The following is a 21,070-nucleotide window of genomic DNA, read 5'->3' as shown; positions in this document are numbered from 1 at the left end:
ATCTGAAGACTGAAAAATACTCTTTTTTCAGTACACTGAAGTTCTTTATTCCTTACCTCATCATCTTTATACCAGGACAAGCTTTCTGCGGTCAGAACAAACCAGTATTCTTTGGATCCTCCTTTCATGATTCCAATATTGTTGATGGTCAGCCAGCCTTTCCGGATGACCTGCGCAGAGGTGCAGTCAGGCACAAGTTTAGTTCATTATTCACTTGACATTGTTCAGCTATTAAATTCATTCTTCTAGATAAAGAATTGCTACATAAAACAAAAAGAGGTGCATGTCCTTCACTCCCTGGCAAGTTCGACACAGTTTTTACAGGTTCCAATCATTCAAGAAAAATGTAACATACAGTAAGAAGTGTCTTCAGCCAAAAGATAGGTTGGAGGAAGAGAGAAGCCTAAGGATAACCATTTACAGTAAATATAAAGGAACAAAGGATAACGTAACATTGAAGACATCTACTTGCTGTATAACAACACATTGTAAAAGCCCATACAACATGACACATGACTACTCTTACCGTTTAAGTCCAATTGCTACGGTCAATTGTAAATTGGATACTAGGGACAGCACCTTCCAGGGAAGCAAATGGCTTCGAGCACGTGTAAGAGACTTTCAGAAGGAATTGAATCAATTGAGAAAACAGAAAGGTCTTCTACAGTTAATTTCAAAGAAAGATGACTCATAAGATGGAATGTAGAAGAGGAAAAGAAAAGAGAAAAAAAACTAAGAGGGTAATAAGAATACGTTGGGGGGAAAAAAAATGAGTAAAGCAGAACTTTGAGGAAATAGATACATGAGGAAATAGATGCGACTCCAATATGAAAGAACGGAGGGGAGCACCTACCTATGCATGTTAAGGTCAGGAGGCCATATCACATAAAGAGAAAGAAGGACGAAAGAAAACTAAAGAGGAATGAGGCAGCTCAAGAGATGAAACAGAGGAAAGAAAGGTCAGGAGAACTGTTTTATGGGTCATATAGTTACAAACTCAGTTTTATGGAAACCATTTACTGCTTTCCGATATATATTCATAATCGGATATTCCTTCCTATCATCCTAACAGGAAAACAGAATTCTTCCGATCACACAGATGCAAGGAACCTCAGACCATTCTTTCTCTCCTCAGTGCAACGCCCTTTACTTGCCTATGAGGTATTGAGACAGTAGAGAAGAAATGCTCAGAGAGGTCCTTTAGAAGTCCCTCTGCTGCCAGTGTCTGGACAAGCATGGACTTGTATGATCAAGCATGAGTTTTCTCTTGCTTTTAAGGGAAATACATGAGACTGTGATATTCCTCCTATAGGAATTTACAAGATGAATAATTCTAATATCAGCAGACAGTCAGAGCAAAAAACATAGTTCAGTATCTATTCCTTGCCATCTATAGAAGTTTCAGTCAGAATTCCACTCCATTCAACATGCATGTTAATACAAGCTCCCAGAAGAAAATCAGCTTTGGTATGCACAGAGCCAGAAACTATTTTATATTTAACATCCAAACCAAATAAGAAAGAGATTAGGAGTTGCACCTGACACACAGGTAAAAATGTTGATAACATGTAATGTACTAATTTTCACCTATTTTCTAAGTTTTCCTCCAAACTTAAGAAAATAAAAATAAATAAATAAATATATAGAAAGCATTGTCTCTACTACTCTAAGTTTAGCTAAGAGAGACCACATCAATAAAGTGGAATATACATATATCACAAAGGGGACATGCATCCATCATTGCCCAGGACAACTAAAATGACTGACACAACAACAAATCTAATTTGTATGTACAAGGGAAAGATGCAGACTGTATACAGGTCATGTTTCTGCAGACAGCAAAATCAGGTTACTCAAACTCATGCATAGGTAGAGGGCTGTGCATGCACCACCACTGCATTGGCAATACATAATCACTGATTGTAAGAGTCCTGTATATAACTGCGCTGCATAATCACTGCAGGTAAGTGTGCCATGTTCTGCCTCCCCAGCGAGGCAGAACAGAGATTACAGATTCTATAATCTTACACCAAAGTTGCTGAATCACATAGGCTTCATATGCCACTTCTGCCTGAGGCAACGATTAACAGATAATCGATCTATACTGTAAACTGCACTGCATTTCTTCTGATATTTCACTAATCCTTTTTTGGAAAAATGGTATTTGGGCATCTTCATGGCAGGACACAGCTTTGGGTATTGACAATCCCTAAACTTCTAGGCTGATTCACAAAAAGCTCAGACTGGACTGGTTCATTACAGATATCTGCAGATGGCTATTAGATAACACTTTGACCAATGAAGCCCTTGGAATAACCTTTGGAAGCTGGGACTGCATTCTGAGGAATTAACTTTTGATGCTGACTCTAACATTAAAAAATTTTGCTAGGCATTTACTTTCAACTGCCGTAATAGATAAGCTTTTGGGTTAAAGGGACCTTTGGGGCAACATACGGAGGTATTCCTAGGCCATGATCTGTTCTGGCCAAAGCACCTCAGACCAAACCTAAGTGACAAGCTCTAGCCAGCGCTTGGAGCATTGCAGACATGTACCGAAGGTGGCTGTACCTAATCCTTTTCAGAAATAAATCTTTGAGAAAGTTAAAGTAGCAAGGAGTTAATAAATGTGTAGGAAAGGAATAAACTTTTTCGTTCCTTGCATTTTGTAGGAACTGGTCTGAGAGTATCAACTGCATTTCAAGTTAAACGGTCACATTTTTCATTCACTACCAAGCAGGCCAATAGCCTAGAGAAGAAAATCACTACAGATCTATAGGTTTTCAGCTCGTAAGCAGATTGCTCAGAACGAATTAATACAGTTCTAAAGACTCACTAAGCTATGAGAGAACTGGACACACAGCTCCTGTAGAGAAACTCAAGGGTATGGGCTGAGCAGACCGGATAGAGCTGCCAGTACCACAAAGGTCCCAGAAGTTTGTTGTTATTTTTAATTTTCATGATCATTTAAAAAATAAAAAATAAAAAGGGGGGGGGGGGAAGAGGGCATTACTTTACATAAATAGACATGGAATACTTGTCTGAGTGCAAGTTAAGGGAAATACACTAGTATTAACTCAATAACCCATGAAATCCTTGCTTTTAAATTTTATTTTACGCTGTTTATGGAAGCATATGGAATATAAAACATTTAACAGAAAACAAACAACATGCATATACAGCCAAATAAATGTACTAGCCTTCAGGCAACTTCCACAGGTTAAGCTGTAGAACCAAGGTAATTTCATTTCTTTCTGAACTTAACTATATGAATGCAGCCCTCTGGAAGAAATTTTAGGAAAAATCCAGGAGAGTAAGATTTTCCTACCACTTTAAATTAGCTCTATAACAAGGTGAGCTGTGCTTTTATAGTTGGCTCTATGTGACTCAAGTATTTCAAACAATCTGAGAGCAAACATGCCAAGGTGGTTATTCCCATGTTACAAAGAATCTGAAATAAGAGGCTATGTGAAAGGACGCTGTTGGACCATGCTGTCTACAATTTCAAATGCTGTGTGCTTCATAGGAAGCAACACATCACATACAGGAAGCAGAGGCAGCCAGACCAACATAATACTGAAAACTGGTTTGGACACAGATCTTAGAGAGGGACCTCTAAGACCTGAAGACAAGAGTTCACAGTGGGGATAAACTGGTGGGTTCCAGAAGCAAACCAAGGAGGAACACCTGTGTAGCAGGCTCAAAATTATTTATCACCTGTAAGGATTTAAGTGGCAAGGGAAGTAGTTTACTATGTGTATTCCATTCCATGCTTTCCCTCATCATTAGCATGGGCCTTGTAGAATGTTAATACAGTCAGTTTTCCTCAATTCCACACAGAATGCATCAGCAGCAGTGGTCTCAGTACAGACCAAGCTAATGTTTCAAAATCTAAATGATGCAAGCCATTTAAGAAGTAATGATGTTTTAAATGCTTCCCTTCTAATGCTGAGACTACTTCAGCTGCATAGGTCTGAAAGACCATCTTTGCTCTGGTCTGATGGACATTGCCCCATAGATGCATAACCACCACTGGGTGTGCACAGAAACAGGCTGATTTGCTAATATAAACATTGGTCACTCTGACTTGTAGAAGAAGGAATTTGCCAGCTGTTTCCTCAAAAATCCTGTGTGCTGGGGATTAGATCCAGCTGTCATTCCCACACCACACTGAATCAAGAGCAGGACACCAAGATATAGCAGTATCTTGAGCATGTGTTTTTCATGTGCAAATTTCTAGATCTATTTATCTACACCCCTCTGGGAAAACAGCGTACTAAGCGCTCTAAAATATCCTGAACAGAAGTTGTCATTATTATACAAAATATTTGGAAGACTTTCCACGGGATGTCACGGGAGAGAAAAAAATCTAGGTGTGCTATAACAGCCAAAGAGTAGTCTTGGAGCCTGATGCTCCTTTGGTTGAACTGTTCACATTCCCCAGGAACGCTTTGTTAACTACTGTGCAACAAACAGATACACTTCTGAAATACTCAGTATCCATGTTGGGGGAGGGGGGTTAAGGTGCAAATTTTAAACAAAGTGAGCTTAAGCAACATAGTTTTACCTTCCAGAGGAACTGACTTACAGGATAGACTCCAGCCAATTTCATCATTAAAAACAAAAAGCTCAAACTATAGTTTTTAGCCCTTCTACAGGCAATAGGCAGCATGTGTTTTTAGAGACTTTTAAATTCCATTGCCTTGATTGATTTTTTTTTTTAAACTATTGTGTTAGTTATGTCTAACATTATTAAGCATGGAAAAATAAAATAGTTTTCCTCATTATTGTTTTCACTAGTTCATCTTTTGGTTGGTTTGGATTTAAGACATTCACTTCAATATTTTCTATCATATTTCTAATGCCACCCTGCACAAACCGGATATTAGTGACATGAGTTATGAACTTCAGGAAGGTGAAAAACATAAGCATTGCCAGAAGCTAGTGAAGACAATATTCCGACCGGTAGTTGGACTCCATGTACAGGATGAACAAGAGATGACACAGTTCCTTCCTTCAGGGTCCCGATATCTAATCTGGGTGTCTGAAAAAATGAAACTTAGAGGGTACGAATGCACATGAACAAGCCAGAAGGAAGTCATTTTCTGATAGCTCAATTGCACAAAAAAAAACAAATCATATTGTTCTTCTGATTGTCCACCATTTCATGGATAAACAGGAAAGCAGGATTTGACAAAATAAGTACATTTTATATATTGCTGCATGATTTACTCATTCCATTACAACAAATAAGATATTTACGAAATAAATACATTAGAGACTTAAGTAAGTGTTCCACTTCTTTAAAGGTAATATCTGAAAGATGATTTAAAAAAAGATAAGTGAAATTGGCTGGGCAGACAGTGAAACATAACTGAGAAAATCATGAGTCTGGCTACTTCATCAACAATACAACAAGTCGCATTTTGTTGAATTACCATAACTTTGTAGAGTTATGTTACATAACCCCATCGAAATAATGCTGGGCATGCAACACAACTGCCAGCATTACATTCCTTTATCTTCTGAGAACTGTGATACAACGTGTGTTAGCAAATGGTAAGAACACAGAGAATAAAAATCGCAAAAATTAGTATGTGAGACATCCTTACAATCCACTAGTTCTTTGGGTTCAAATATGAAGACTCTCACTCACACTACAGAGGACAAAAAGAAACAACATGTTGGAAGGAAATCTAATCCAAGTCTTTCATCATAATTTGCTAAATGTCAGAGCATAACCTGAGCAGATTAATCATCTTGTTTGTGCTCAGTAACCAAACAGAGCTTCTTGAAATGGCATTACTTCCTTGGAGTCACTGCAAAATGTATTGCATAACTTTAAAAAAAAAAAAAAAAAAAAAAGACAGTGGCTTAAGTCTCAAACATACCTCTACTTTAAAGAAAAATTCAGTCTTTAGTGAAACAAAGTACTCAGCAGTGAAAAATAGATTTATTCTCCCAAATGTAATTAAAGAAACATTGAGGTGATTAAGCCAACCATGAGGGAATGACAACCTAAAAATAAGTATAGCTAAAGGCCAGTAGGCTATTTCTATAGCATTGATAAGGTAAAAGTATAAAAGCATGTCTCATTCATTTAGCGTCATGCTGTTATCAATCTGTACCACCTCTATAATCTTTCACAGAAACATTGGCATTTCCTAACAGAACAGCCATGTCATGTCTTTTCATGACCACCTCACTGACTCTGGTGCAAGTTTCCATTTTCATCTACTTGCTTTAAGAAAGTCTGTAAACACATTTTTTCTGGGTCACAGGAGGTAACAGAATTTAACTATAGCATCTGAAGACAAGAAGCAGCAAACTAGGTTAATGAAACTGGATTAAAACAAAACAAAACCAAATAAAACACAAGAGCATTGCTAGGGGAAAAGTTAGCACAGTAGTTCAGGCCCACTGATGAGGTCTGAATGGTACTTGTGTACTTTTGTCCAGAGGAAAATGAATCTAATGGCTGTTGTAAGAGATAGAGTCAAAACTTTCCAATCCAAACCTCAAAATCTCTCAGACAGTGACTTTAAACTTAAGATTCAGATTAAGCCTCTTCTCCAATTACAGGGGCTATTTCAAACACAACAACATCAGATTTTACCACAGAAGTAAAACAAAAACCAGAATTTAACGTAAGCGATATATAATCCCCTGTAATCTGAGTAATTTGCATCCTCATGCACTATGGTATTCTTCGGTACATGAAACAATGGCACCTTTACATTTCTAAGGTTTATCAGGAAGGCGAGTTTTAAACACAAAGTTTTAGTGACAAAAACAAATCTCACCACATGAAATACACAGTAAAGAGTGGGTCAGCCTTCACGATCCAGATCTTACCAGAGTGCTATGTAAAACCAAGCATTGCATTGGTTATTTCAAGCAAATTAGAAGACAGACTAACCTGTGGCTTAAAAAGAAACTTTGTGGAGTCAGGTCAAAACCTCAGGCGGTAGCAAAGAAAAAAGACAAACAAAAAAGGCCAAAGATTAAGCGTGAGAGGATAAATTAGTAGTAGGGGGAAAAAAAAGGAACAAAAACACGTTAAGAGGAATTGGCATTACGCTTCTTCCAGAAATATAATGCTGCTGCACTCATCTTATTTCTGAGATATACAAGTTATCTGCATCATCATAGTTCAAAGCAAATTATGAAAAAAGAAAAGCAATGAACTGCAAATGAACACTCCCACTATCTTGGGAAAACTTAAGGATCTAGAGAGATTTAATTCAACTGCTGTTAAGAATCAGTGCTGTCTAGTTGTTTTTCCTTTATTGAATTTTTGTTCAGTTTAAGTTTGCTTGCAATAACAACTAATATGATGTGACAATATGGTAACATGCTGGAAAAATGTATACATTTTAATCATAAATAATACCAAAGAATGTACGTGATATAGAAATTTACCTCTTAAAAGTCACTGATCCAGAAGTGACTTGTTATAAAATTAACTGCTGTTTAGACAATTAATTCTAATTAGTAATATTAAATGCATTCACACATTTATTTACTCATGAGGTGGAAAGGTTAGAGAGGAGTCTGTCCATGACATATTGGTCCTCCTGGTGCTATAAGAAGAATGCTAAAAAGGCTTTATAGAATTTTAAGTTTATTAATAAAACTCATTTTTTCCTATCAAAAGTAATTTCTTTGTGTAAACAAAATACCAATAACAGTACCTGTACCCATAAACAGTAAGTTCATTTAGTAATAGCTTATGTTTCCTTTTCATTACCAAAAACTCATTTGCCCACTTTTCAAAAAGTTTTACTACAAATCAAGGCACTTACATCTGATAAATACTGCTTTCCAGTTATATAACAAAATAAACATGAATTAGTCTTTTTAGTTTGAGAAACTCAGTAAATTGTAAAATATTAATTTTCTTCAAAGTTTTCTAGCACATTTTAAGTTCTACTAGTTCACACTTGTAACAGCAGGTTAGTAGCAGTTAAGACATGAACTGCAATTATATTTTGTTGAGGAAGTGTTATGGACGAGATAGTTTAACATTAAGTAGCTTAGTAGCAAGTATTAAGCCAACTAATGAGTTAGAGACAAACTTTGCCTTCTGAGAAGCTAAATGAAAAAGCAACAATAAAGCTTACAGAACTTAGCTCGTACAATTTGCCTTGAAGGCGGTAGATTGGTTCCCTGAAATAGCAAATTGCAAAAATGAAGTTTTATTTCAGAAACATTTTCTCATTCTTTTCAATGCCAAAAAATTAACTTACAAACACTTGTTTATTCTCTTCAAATTAAAAGGTTCAGCAAAGTCCTTTATACAAGTAATCAAGTCTCAACAACTTATTTAAAATGCCAATTTTTTTCTTCACTTCTTTAGAGAGATAACATTCACTCACAGAATCATTCATTCCATTTGTGTATTTCTGAAGAATCAGATAATAGGCTGTTTTTCCTTTTATGGGACACTCCAAAGTGATGACGGTTGTTGTGTTTGACACATGTTCCTGCACAGCTAGATAAGAAGGAAGTCTCTCCTCAGAGGGGAGTGACTAGTCTTTGAAGGCATTTCAGTGTTTAGACCTTTCAATTTTGTTTTTTTATTTTAGTCCAAATAGTGCACTATGTCAAAAAAGCCACTCACGCTGGTCAAGCTCTGGGGAACCATCACATTCCAGAAATTATGGATCATTTTGAATAACATCTCAGAAGTGACTAGCAATTTCTTGGGGAGAAGGAGAGGTTGGATTTCTGTCCCTAAAAAAAGACTACTAAATTTTCAGAAAACGCTGGAACACTAATCTGTTACAGCAAAACAGAGACACTTTCGGGAAATCTCAAGTTTTTCACCTCCCCCCCATTCCCACAGCTGAGGGATCTAAACTCAGTGGTCACATTTGGAAATCTTGACCTTTTAACTCTTTAGAATTGTTTGACCGAACTGGACACAAAAACGTCAGGACTGCATTCAATAGAGTAGTTATTTATACAAAAATTTGATGCCTTTCTTTTTTACTACAACTAAAGAATTAATTTAATAATGTCATCATATTTTCTTTCTGTTTAAGACTTTGCAAAACCCTCAAAGCGAGCAAGAATAGATTTTACATCTGTAGCATTTTCATTACTTTGATTTCACATAAAAAACAAAGGATTGATTCTGTGAAGTACTGAGCACCCATGGCCTGCACAGAAACAAAAGAAGAAGAGAAGCTCTGGAGCACTTAGCATCTTGCAGAATCAATCCCATATCATACATAATAAAAAGAAACAATCGACTAGTTTAATTAATGACTCTCAGCAAAAACACTATTAAATCTGAGACCACCAATCAGTTATACTTTGTTTATTTCAAGAGAGGAGCATGGTATGAAGTCAACTGAAAGTTTTCAGAAGAAGTACAGGCAAATCTGCTTTTGCTTGCTGGATTGCCCCTTCACTGTAATATAAGCTGTGCACACGTGAGAACTAGTAAAACTACCATATGACAAGCACATACAAGCAATTACTCACCAGCGTTTTGTGTTCTGAAATTCACAAGTTAGCAGTTAACAAAAAAATACATTTAGGTGTAACATGAGAGATTCTATATACTGAATGGCATGGGAGGGGAGACACTAACCAGCGGTGCAAACAGTAGCACAGTGATTAAACAATAAATGATGACAATAATGAAGTAGTCAAGTAGCTCTGAAAACTTCAGCTTAAAAAAAAAGGGGGGGGGGGGGGATGACTGCTGTATTGTATCCATGTTTCAAGCAAAAAAAAGTGAATTACACATTTAAAACAAATAAATGCAACCAAGAAAACCAAACAGCTTGTATTAACTTGCACATGCCATTATCCATTCTCTGTTAGGTGCCTACCTGATTTCCCACTGCACTTTTGTTAACCTGACTGCTTCTTTGCTGGGCACTAAGGAAAGCAGAGGAAACAAGTTATACTGAAGAAACTCAAAAAACTAAACCAGTTCCTGTGCAAAAGATTTTTTGCAGTAAAGTAACTTATGATTCCAGCATTGAAAGCTAGCATAACAAAGAAACACAGCAAAATCATTGCATACAAATAAATGTATCATCTATCAACTACTTTTTCTTACAGTATAGGAATATCCACCTACTTAGCACAAGAAAGACCTGCACAGCCCCTGCTAATTACATCCTACTTGCCTTGGTAAAGGTTACTAAGAGCACAGAGAAGTCATGGTTCATTTGGGTACTCTGGAAACATTAGCCTCTATAAATACTAAAAAGAGACAAAAGGCGAGGCATTTCTGTTATTTAGAGCAGTTCATCAAAATCCTTCCCTGCCAGAGGCTCCTTAATAGCTTTGTTCTGACAGCTTGTTTTGGATATTATTCTAATATTTATATGCACTTTGTGAGTGTAAATATATAACCGATGGATGAAGTCATCACAGAAGCTGGTTCAAAAAGCTGGAATCTTAAAAGAATAGAGCACATTTGGAATTAAAACATATTCAAAATATTTTGCTCAGTTCTTGAACTCTGGTAATTCCCATTCCTGAAACAAAACACACTCCTGTCTCAACAACATACAAGTTACTATTACCTCTAAAGGTATTTGCGTTATGTGCAAATTTGTGTTACACCACATAATTAAAATATTGCTGAAGAAAAGGAAAAAAATAAAATAAAAAGTGTTCAAACAGCAGGCTTTGGCTACTAAACCACCAGACTGGCTACTGGTGACAATAAGTTTTGTTTGGATGAGATTATACCATTTCAGCAGGCACTGATCAAGCAACAGGAAAAAAAAAAAAAAGCCTACATATTAGATCAGCTACAAACACTACTATGAAAAAGGGGAGATGTGCTTGGATCACAGCCTACAGGATCAATCCTGCAACTGTTTTGTGTACAACTGCTGTTCTGAAGAATTGCTGAAGCATTAAGTCTAGCCCTGCCCCAGCTCTGATCCTGCATTTAAGACTGTACCCTGTCAAATCATTAGTCCACTTGTCAGTGTGACAAGCCACGTGTAGGCTTACTACACGTGCCTGCTTGCTGGGCTTTGCTCTCAGTCACCTAGACACTTGGGATCAAATTATATTGCATATCTCCAGTGCCTCATCTGGACTGCATAAATTATGGTGCATAAATCATGGTTAAATAACTTGTACACAGAAAAGATAGCACTAACCCTTCATCAATGCTGAGCTGTTGTTACAGTAAAACACACAAGATGATTGGCAATTAGGTTTCCTAAAGCACTCTTCCGGGTTGTTTTCATTCTGTTGCCTTAGGGAAGCTTAACGAAATAGGCACTGACATCATACTAAGCAAGCCACTCCTTTTTAAACAAAGCCCAGCAATTGGTCCATTATTTACTGCTCTAAATACAAATTACTCTTCCTGTAGATTGAAGCACGTATCTATGCTTGGCTTACACCAACGGGAAACAAACTCAGTCCTAATATTTTACTGAACATTCTACTAAACAAAACAAACATTAATATTCTAAGATTTCAGAAAAGTAAATACATTTCTTTGTAATTATTGTAAGAGCAAAAATCATTCTAAATATTGGTATTCTTAAATCATTTTGACAGCAATTTACATTGTGCTGTACCTGTCTTAGGCCCTGCAAAGCTACAAAGTGTTTTTAAGGGTCTTGTGCTCTCATTCTTTCCTAAGAAAGAGCGTAACAGAACTTACACCTATAAAACATTGCAGTGACATGAGACAATTGGCTGGGAGGCTCAGAAAAAGAAACAAAACAACAGGGTATCTGGCGATACTATAGTCCAGGATGTTTAGATACTGCAGAAGCCTGTAAGCTATTCAAAACTTACTTCATTATAATCATTTTTACAGCAATTATATGTTAGAACCAGACAGTTTAAAATGCGTTTTCTACTGCTTAGCTCATTAATATATTTTAAATTTTAACTTGTTCTTAGCTATCCAAGTTTCATCTTCCATCTGAGTTTGATTCAATAAAGATACTTGCCTTCCCATCAGTTTCCGCAGAAACACTTTCTTAAACGTAGCATATCCAATGAACTTAGTTGGAGCGTCAATTGTTATCTGTTTATACCCCTTACACAGGGGCTAGGAAGTTCCACGTCTGAACTGGCAAAAGGGGAAGAAATTTTCCTATGAAACTGAACTTGGGCATTGCAGCTCCTTAGAAAAGATGCAGGAGTGAGGACCACAAGACTGAACTACAGTCCTCAGCAGTAGCATCCATGAAAAAGATTCTTCCAGGGAGAGGCATCGTGAGATAGCTCCAGACAAACCTGACACTACAGAATCCAAGGCTATAAAACAGGGGAGGTTTCAACTTCATATAACACAAAAACAAAACAAAACAAATCTTTCCACAGTGAGGACAGGTAGGCATTGGAACAGGCTCCAAAGAGAGGCCGGGGAATTTCCAGTTTTGGAAGTTTTCAAGATCTAATCGGACAAAACTGAGCAACCTGGTAGGAATTCAGCATTGACCCTCCTCTGAGCAGGAGATTGGACTAAACAACCTCCCAAGGTCCTCTCAAACCTGAGTTATGATTCTACATGCTGTCTATACACATACACACACAACACATATATGGAGTGTTTTTAGCAGCTTTTTCCTGTTAGAAAAGGATGAAGAGGAATAAATAGCAGGCAGGTTGTTATCTTGACCTCTAGAAGGCCTGCTACTATTCCTACAACATCCTGTCATTTTTCAAGAGAAGTGATAAAGGTATCTAGGATCTGCAAACAATACTAGACAAATTTGTTCAAACTAAACACACAAATAGTGCCTGGCTTTGCCCACTTCCATCTTAGATTACTGGATTCCATGTTTTAAACCGTCACAGCATACTGCTAAAGACACAGATCTCCTTCCATAGTGCTATCTAGAATAGGCCCTAGTATAACATGTATTGTGGTGCTGAAGTTAGTTGCCAACATCACACACACATGAAACCTGCTGCCATAGCTGTGTCTCGAGTCACACATATGGCATGAAAATGACTGAAGAAACATTTGTTCTACAAAGAGTCAAGACATCTCTAACATTTTTACTAGTGTCAAAATATTCCTATGAAGTCCCTGAGGCACAACTTGGCGGAAGCTGGGAGAATATTCTGGAGAATATTCTGGAGAAGAGAACTATCAAACCATGCCCTGGAGGGCATCCTGCTACTATCATCCTCCACAGCCAAACAGCTGGCACACTTAAATTCAGCAACATCCATTACCTTAGGCAACACTGTTTCATTCAGAATCACAGCTCCCAAAATATTCATTGGCATGTCGAGGAGCCACCAACATTACACATTTCTGTGGTCCTAAAACGGATATAGTGAGGGCATTAGGTCTCCAAAGTTGGTTCCAGAGACTGATGTGATTCCAGACCAAGACATAAGTTTGAGTTCCAGTGAAACCATGCTTGTGAACTGGGGAAAGAATCCCCTCTAGAGCTGCAAGCATACAGAGTTCAGCATAGTATATATTGAAAAAGATTAAGCTCCTGCCTGTCTGGGACTCGGCAGCTAACATCACTACTAGCACACTTCAAGGTTTGTTTTTTGGACTTAGTTAAAAACAAAACAAAACCACCCCCACAATTTTAACAAAGTCTTTATATACATACTTTGCAAAGCCAATGAAGTCTTCATGGTTGGTGTTGATGTAAGATACCTGGATATCAATCAACAGCAGTACCTATTGGGGAGAGGGGATATCAGTTGGGGAAGGTCGGGGAGGGGGTGGAGAGAGGTGGAGGAAAAGGGAGGGAGAGAAGAACAGAACTTTGAGTTTGCTGCATTACTGAATGTTTCTTTCAAGATTACTCAAGCTAAAAGCAAGAATATTTCCTAAATCCCATCACTTCTGTTTCTATGCTTGTTTCAAAAGCTAGACTAAGAAGACCTGTTCTCCTCCTCCTGTCCTTTTCCTGATGGACCTCACTTTTTTTTTTTTTTTTTTTTTTTAAATACCAGTGAGGCTCTTACTCACTTCATTAAGACTAATCACACGGGGTCAGAAGAAGAGTTTAATAATATGTAATACAGATTGTAGCTCTACATTTTTCAAGTCAGATAAAACACAGTCTGTTCACACCATTCCAGTCAGACTAGCAATGAACCTGAACTTTAAACCTAAAATCGGGGCATCATTTTCTTTAGGTACTACATTAAGAGGTGGTATGTAAGCTAGCCCTTTCCCAGAAAATTTTGATGCACAAATCAAGCTTGAGAAATGGCCTACTCAATGAAACAACAAAATAAATGGTTTGTAAGAGAGAAACGTTTCAACTTATCATTTGTTGATCCTTCAATATTCCAGAGACAAAATTTAAATGAAACTCTCAATCTAACTAGGCAGACAACCTGATAAGATATTGGAGAAAGTTCACTCTGTTCCACACTTGGACAGCTTCTTGAACATGCACGAGACTGAAGGAAACCATGGCTCCACTTTCCCCTCTATCTTTTCAGACTTCCATTTCTCAGCAGGGAGCAAGGAAGAAACAATCAATTGTTACCATCGAGTCTCCAAATTTCCTAAGAAACCTGGCTGAACACATAAGAAAAGAGGAAACCTTCTAGCATTTTCTCCTGCTCCTATTTAAAGCTTCAGAACCAGGACTAACAGTATAAAATTGCATTATTATCCAATCCAGTTTACATGCTAAGCCTATGCCTCAGGGACAGCAACTTATCAGTAAATGCTATTGCCAGACCGTGGTGGGCAGGAACACTTGGATAGATATGCCTCAGCTGTGAAAATAAAGCAAGTTGTTTTTTGATAAAATATTGAAATTATGACCACTTTATGAAAATAGAAGGCTCCATCTTTTAAAAAAAAAAAAAAAAAAAAAGAGTCATTAACCAAAAAAATCCCACCCATTTGCTTCCGATTTAAAGCCCTAACTTCTACATGCCTTACTGTGCCCTATCAAGGCATCATGCTGCTGTACTTTTGAATAAGATCTAACCACTAGACAATAAGTCTGCTGGATTTTTTCTTCAGCATTTGATCTTCTCAAAGTGTACACAGTTATTTCTATGCAGCTTCAAAAATATGGCATCATTTCCAAATTCTTCACCATTTCCAAAAGATACTGAGAGCCTCACTCAGAGCAAAAGATAGCGAGGATTTAACATCTAGCTCTTACCTCTCACAATTTCCTCATTTGCATTTTGGTTTGTTAACAATAACTGCTAAAAGCGCAAATAATTATGTGAATATGTGGCAATAACCTATTTGACCCCAATTCTTAGCATTTATGGAAAGATGATATTTTGTACTTTGTTCTGGGAAATTGCCAGGTATGTGCACACACTGAAGAATGGAATAAGAAGAAAAAAAAGATTCAATTATTTTAAGTAACTAGTATCTTCTTCCAAATTTTGAAATAACTAGGTGTGCTAACTGAAGCTCCCTGCAGGCAGCACATACAAGTATGTAAAATTACTTTTAGGTCTACATTCACAGCACAGATCAAGAGAAAAGAAGCAGGATGTGTTGCACAGCTCCCAAACTTGCACAGGGACATGATTAGAGAGTCTGGAGCACAGAACTACATAAGAATTCTGCCTAGCCCTGCTTCCCCCAAATATCCGTCATCCAGCTCTGTGCTCTCCAGACCATAATTCCTGCTTCCACTTCCAGGACATTTTCTCACATGTAATCTAAGCTTTGAAGATTCCTGGATTTGAGCGCTTGGCTAGTTGATGAATGTTCTTAGAGAGGTTGCTCTGAATAGGAAATTTTTTTTTTTTTTGTAAACTTCAAGAGTTCAGCTTTCAACAGTCAGAAAAGCTGTACGCTCAAGAACATGGAATGGTGCTGATTACCAAACTCTTGAAAGCCTGAGTTTAAAATGCCACAGCACAAAATTACCAGCTTGATAGCAGTCCATACCTTTTAGAAAGGCCACAGGAGGGAGTCTTTTTCTTGCCAATTTTAGAATCCAAAAGAAAAATTGTCTTACTGATCTTCAGGTTTGAGAGACTAACTTTCAAAGCACACAATAGTCCTTGCTCACTAGCATGGTCAGTTCCAGTGGTTCTACACTACACCTGCCGACAAGCCTGCTGACATAGCCTGAGAAAGACGGGCCAAGTTTCTCAACCTGCACGCTGACACTACTGTTCAATAACACAGAACTTCAGTAGCTATGCTTGCCTGAGCTCCCACATCGACTACATGGCTTGTCACTTCCTTAAGTGTCTCAGTACAACTGCTTGTGGGCTCAACTGTAGTTAGAACACGGGACTGGTTTGTTAAAAAACCCTGAAAACAAAGCAGAAAAAAGGCTGGATATTTCTGTGTGCATTTGTTTAATCATGAATCGGTTTTTCATACACAGGTGTTATGGCACAGCTAAGAGGATGGCATACTGGCACAGAAACTGCTTTAAGCCACCGTTGCCACTGGGCCTAATATCCTGGAGTCCTGTCTTGAGCTCACAAGATATAAGGTACCATGGTCTGCAGTCTACTTGCCTGCAGTCACGTATCCAGGCTAACAAGGCCCGCTATAACGAGGCAGGTCGTATTAGTCTGAATGCAGCCCTCGAGCTGGGCTATGCCCAGTCAGCTCATAGAACAGGCAGAAGAACTGAGAACTCCACACATCCCAACTCACAAGCACTGAGACAAAAAGTGACTCCCTCTTTTAGTCGGCATTCTTAATGCTTAATGGAAAAAAAAAAAAAAAGTAAGTCTTGGTTCCATTCAAATACTGAAGAGAAAAAACATTAGAGTTTGCCTGAATATTTTTTTTTAAATGGTAATTCCCAGTCCTGTATGCCTGCAGACCAACCAAGAGGAACAGGAGAACTACAATCACTGCGTTAAAATAAAGAAAAGAGAAAAATTCCCCCAACTTTCATTATTTTCCTGTGAAAGAAGCATGTTCATCACCCACAGCCAAGAAACACACAATACAATAGGGAGGAAAAGGAAGATGAATATGTGACAGAGTACTGAGATCCTCACCATAAAGTAGGGGAATGCAAGGCTTATTCTAAATTAGACAATTACCTGTGGCTCAGGAAGACAATCATTACCAAAAAAAAAAAAAAAAAAACCAGAACACCATCCTCCTTCCGGGGTCACAGTCTCCACAGGCACTGACAGCAAGAGTGGCTATTGCAGGACCTCTACTGCCAGCAACTATCCTAAACTTGCTATTTCCACTTTCTCTTGAAAGACCAGATTAGGATTTTCTATAACAATTCTAGTCTCCTCTGTCAAAGCTGGGTGGCAGAGGAGCAGTTTCTCTGCCTTTCCCAGGCACGTAACCTGCCTAAGTTGGGGAAGCAAAAGGGGAAGCAAAAGGGGAAGCAAAAGGGGAAGCAAAAGGGGAAGCAAAAGGGGAAGCAAAAGGGGAAGCAAAAGGGGAAGCAAAAGGGGAAGCAAAAGGGGAAGCAAAAGGGGAAGCAAAAGGGGAAGCAAAAGGGGAAGCAAAAGGGGAAGCAAAAGGGGAAGCAAAAGGGGAAGCAAAAGGGGAAGCAAAAGGGGAAGCAAAAGGGGAAGCAAAAGGGGAAGCAAAAGGGGAAGCAAAAGGGGAAGCAAAAGGGGAAGCAAAAGGGGAAGCAAAAGGGGAAGCAAAAGGGGAAGCAAAAGGGGTCTTTCACTATCTTACTGGTTTTTGTACGTAAGAACTTTCCAAACATTGCACAAATATTCTCAAGAAGAGTCCTTCTCCACACATTTTCCCAAACTGTTAAATCTCTTATTTATTCTCACCTGATCCTTGGTCTTCTCTTCTCTTTCACGAATGTAGCCAGCAACAATTCTTTCCGTTTCCTCACACAGCCTTGGATATGTTGCCAACTGAAAAGCAAAAAGAATAGGAATTTACACCTGCAGGGTGACTTCATTAGAGTACAGATAGGGGAGTCTCCAGCTTTCCTGTTTGGAGGAAAGCAAGTGTTATAAATGCTGCTACCAAAAAACTGACTACACTACAGACCAAGCCTTACTTGCTAGTAGTGGTAATTTCTGAGAAAGCCTAAAGGGACTTAAACCCTTGGATTGTTTCTGTGCTTTCACTCCATGGAACATTCAAGAAGAGAAGGATGATTCGGGAAGCGTGAGCCTTTCCAGACATAAATTTTTGGAATAAAGTAATTGTGACACTGGAATCCTAATACTTTCAGCTCTTTTCTTTTGTCTGGATATGAAGTAAATCTCTCCAAAAGCATGAAAAGGAAAGAGAGAAGAAGCTGATCCATAAATATACATCAAGAATAGCAGACTGCTAAGATAGCTTTCTTTCTCCGTTTGGATTTGCTATAAAGAAAAGCTCTGAACAAAAACCATTTTTATACAAAGTACTTAGAAAGTGTGGATGAATTAAGGTGTTACTAAGAAATATCCAGACTGTTGTATTGAATCAGTCTAGGGTCTTTTTTCCTTGGGATTTTGGGGTTCTTTTTGGAGGTTGTTTACTCCAACTTTGTTTTCAGTCACCTGTTACCACCTTAGACAAGAACAAGAAGTTTGAATAACTGATAGACCTCCCGATGGATACAGAATTTCATTCAGTCACCTGGTTCATATTAAACTCATTAAAAATGGAAACAAATTATCATTCTATTTTGAAGTCAGTGTTTAGAGATGAAAGACTCCAGCAAAGAAAGCAGTGCCCCACTGGTAGGAAAATATACCCCAGTCTCTTCTATAACAATAAGAGTTTGTATTACATATCTATATGTAGATGTGGATATATACATGTATATACATACATATGTGCATATACATATTCTACCAAGGAAAGAAAAGAGGTATGTCTATAGAATGACCACACTTCAAGCTCCTTAAAATTAGATGTTAACAAATATTTATCATTTATCTACCTTCATTTTCTAAAATGGTCTCTTTCCAATCCAGACAGGTGAAAATGAGCTGTCAAAATTAACTAAAAAAAAAAACCAAACAGTTCTTCCTAACAGTACACATTTAAAATATTTTCTTTTCCTAGAGTAGGCTCTCAGTACTTAAGACAAAGCTGCAAAATGATCTGTTTAAATAAATAATTCTTGAAACAGCCCAGTTTGCCACAGTCCAGCCAACCCCACCAAGAGGCAGTGGAAGACTCCAAATGCAGATCTGGGATAAGAGGTCAGAAAGGGCTGACTGTTCTTGCACGCTGCATACTGCTTTAGCACATTGCACGCCCCTGGAGATATAGATATAATGCTGCCAATACAAAGCTCCACTGAAGCTAATTTGAAGGCATAAGGGAAAGGATTTTTTCCTAAATCTATATATCCTGAAAGTCGGTGCAGATAGCACAGTAACAAAGCTTCAACAGCTAAAGCACTAGGAGTCAACCATTCAAAGAGGAGGAGAATGTACTCCAAACAAGGTATATTTCACCCAACTGTCCAGAAATCACATGATTAAAAAGAGCTTTCCGTGACAAACTACTGCCTGTCTATTATGACATTAGCAAAATTTTAAACTGATGAGTATATTTATCTTTAAATAGTTCAGTCATCCCGCTTAGATGCACTAACCCATAGTGGCTGCAGTAGTACCAATAAGATGCATGCTTGAACAGTCTGGAAGACAAACTAACCAGAAGAAAAACAAGACACAGGCTTGAACACAACTCCTAAACATTAAGCACACCTGAAAGAAATGCTATGCTGCTACTGTATTAACTCAAGAGCAACTGAGCAGGGTACAATTTTTAGCACCCACAGGCAAACCCCAGTTTATCAGCCTTGCGGTGAGGGGCCTCCACACCTCTCTCCTCCTGTGTCTATTGCAGAGTGGTGCTTTAATTTCAAAGTGTCTTGTTCTTTGAAGGCTCCATCTTGTGGCAACCTCTGTACATCTCAAGAACGGTACTTGAAAACGTGAACAGCAAGACAGTCACCGTTAAGTTTAACCAATAGCACTGGGAAGAGAATCTGCACAACTAATTCAAGTGGCTTATCTTTCCAAAATTTGACAAAAGTGAAAAAAGCCCTGGAAATTCAGCTTAAAATATTGAAGAGTCTGCTTCCTAATGATCTTTTTACAAAGACTGTCATCCTTTCTTAGTTTTGGAAATAGCTCCTTTAGCAGCTCATTGGTACAAAATGTTTTATTATGCAGAGGACAAGGCAGGATACTTCTCAACAACCGCAGCAGATCTGTGCTCACATCCCAGAATCACTCCTCTACTTACTACTATTAGGGCACTGTGTATTCTGAGATGGTGAGAAAGATAGAAGAACAAGAGAAAGTGAAACAGAAGTAAAACTAGCCAGTTCAAGATGACGAAGAAAATTCTTTACATTGAAAGCAAAGAAATCCACAGTAGTCAATGGGATCTTCCAGAACGTCCCACAGCAAAGGGAAAAGTATAAAAGAAAAAAAAAAGAATAAAAAAGTCTTTCCAGGTCAATGAAGTATACTCAATTAATTTCTGGTTGTTGCATTCATTCAGCTTCTTATCTTTCATATGAACTTCTGATGTTCTTCCTTAGACACAGCTGGTGGTTCGGGGGTGGGGGGAGGGGGAGACCTTGGGGTTTTATTCTAAAAGCATAATCAAACCTAAGCACACACTTCAGGAAAACCCTTCCCAAAAATTCACAGTAAAGCTATGTTTAATTTGATAAACTGACTTGTTAATTTATTATACTTGTGGGATCTTGAGTTATATTTTACTTGAGGCACGCAACTTTCATATCAGGAAGTTCAAGGCACAGCAATTCTTTCCACTTCAGAGTTTGACATTTCTGTGCTGCAAGCTCATTCTTCAACACTCTAATGCAAGAACATGAACAAGTACGAGGAAGAAGAAATCTTCCTAGCTTTCCACTTCTAGCTTCTTGACAGTTGTAGATCAGAAGTTTTGAGCTTGTGTACGAAGAAAGCACAGAAAGTGTTTAGTGTCCCCCTTACGTACCAAAGGAACATGGTGCTACCCAGTAAAGTTTCAATACAGACACAGCATTTTCTCCTCCTTGACATATCTACTCTTTGAATACATTTGAGACCTTTGCTCCAGAAAGGTTTCACAGTTTCTTCCTCTTACTAGCATTACAAAGGAAAACTTCAGAGCACAATCTTTTTTCTGAACTATACATCAGAAGAACCGCTGCCTATGTTCCCTTTGTAGTACCAATGA

General features: G+C 38.0%; 1 protein-coding gene across 8 annotated transcripts in view; it reads right to left on the bottom strand.

The window, feature by feature from the left end:
- Window positions 1-21,070, bottom strand: part of DNM3 (dynamin 3) — a 189,522-nt gene that overhangs the window by 126,035 nt on the left and 42,417 nt on the right. For 4 of the 8 annotated variants that reach the window (XM_068952054.1, XM_068952052.1, XM_068952048.1 and 1 more), the window contains exons 11-15: window positions 17,689-17,775; window positions 13,581-13,651; window positions 9,843-9,891; window positions 8,137-8,166; window positions 57-170 (exon numbers count right to left, since the gene is read on the bottom strand). In XM_068952054.1, the coding sequence (XP_068808155.1) occupies window positions 57-170; window positions 8,137-8,166; window positions 9,843-9,891; window positions 13,581-13,651; window positions 17,689-17,775 (351 nt within the window). Of the gene's footprint in view, window positions 1-56; window positions 171-6,916; window positions 6,935-8,136; window positions 8,167-9,842; window positions 9,892-13,580; window positions 13,652-17,688; window positions 17,776-21,070 lie in introns of all 8 variants that reach the window. The other 4 variants (XM_068952051.1, XM_068952053.1, XM_068952050.1 and 1 more) reach the window with 3 other exon arrangements.

The sequence above is a fragment of the Struthio camelus genome, chromosome 8 (genome assembly GCF_040807025.1).
Source record: "Struthio camelus isolate bStrCam1 chromosome 8, bStrCam1.hap1, whole genome shotgun sequence".
Classification (NCBI taxonomy): domain Eukaryota; kingdom Metazoa; phylum Chordata; class Aves; order Struthioniformes; family Struthionidae; genus Struthio; species Struthio camelus.
This window is presented reverse-complemented; position numbering and strand designations above follow the sequence as displayed.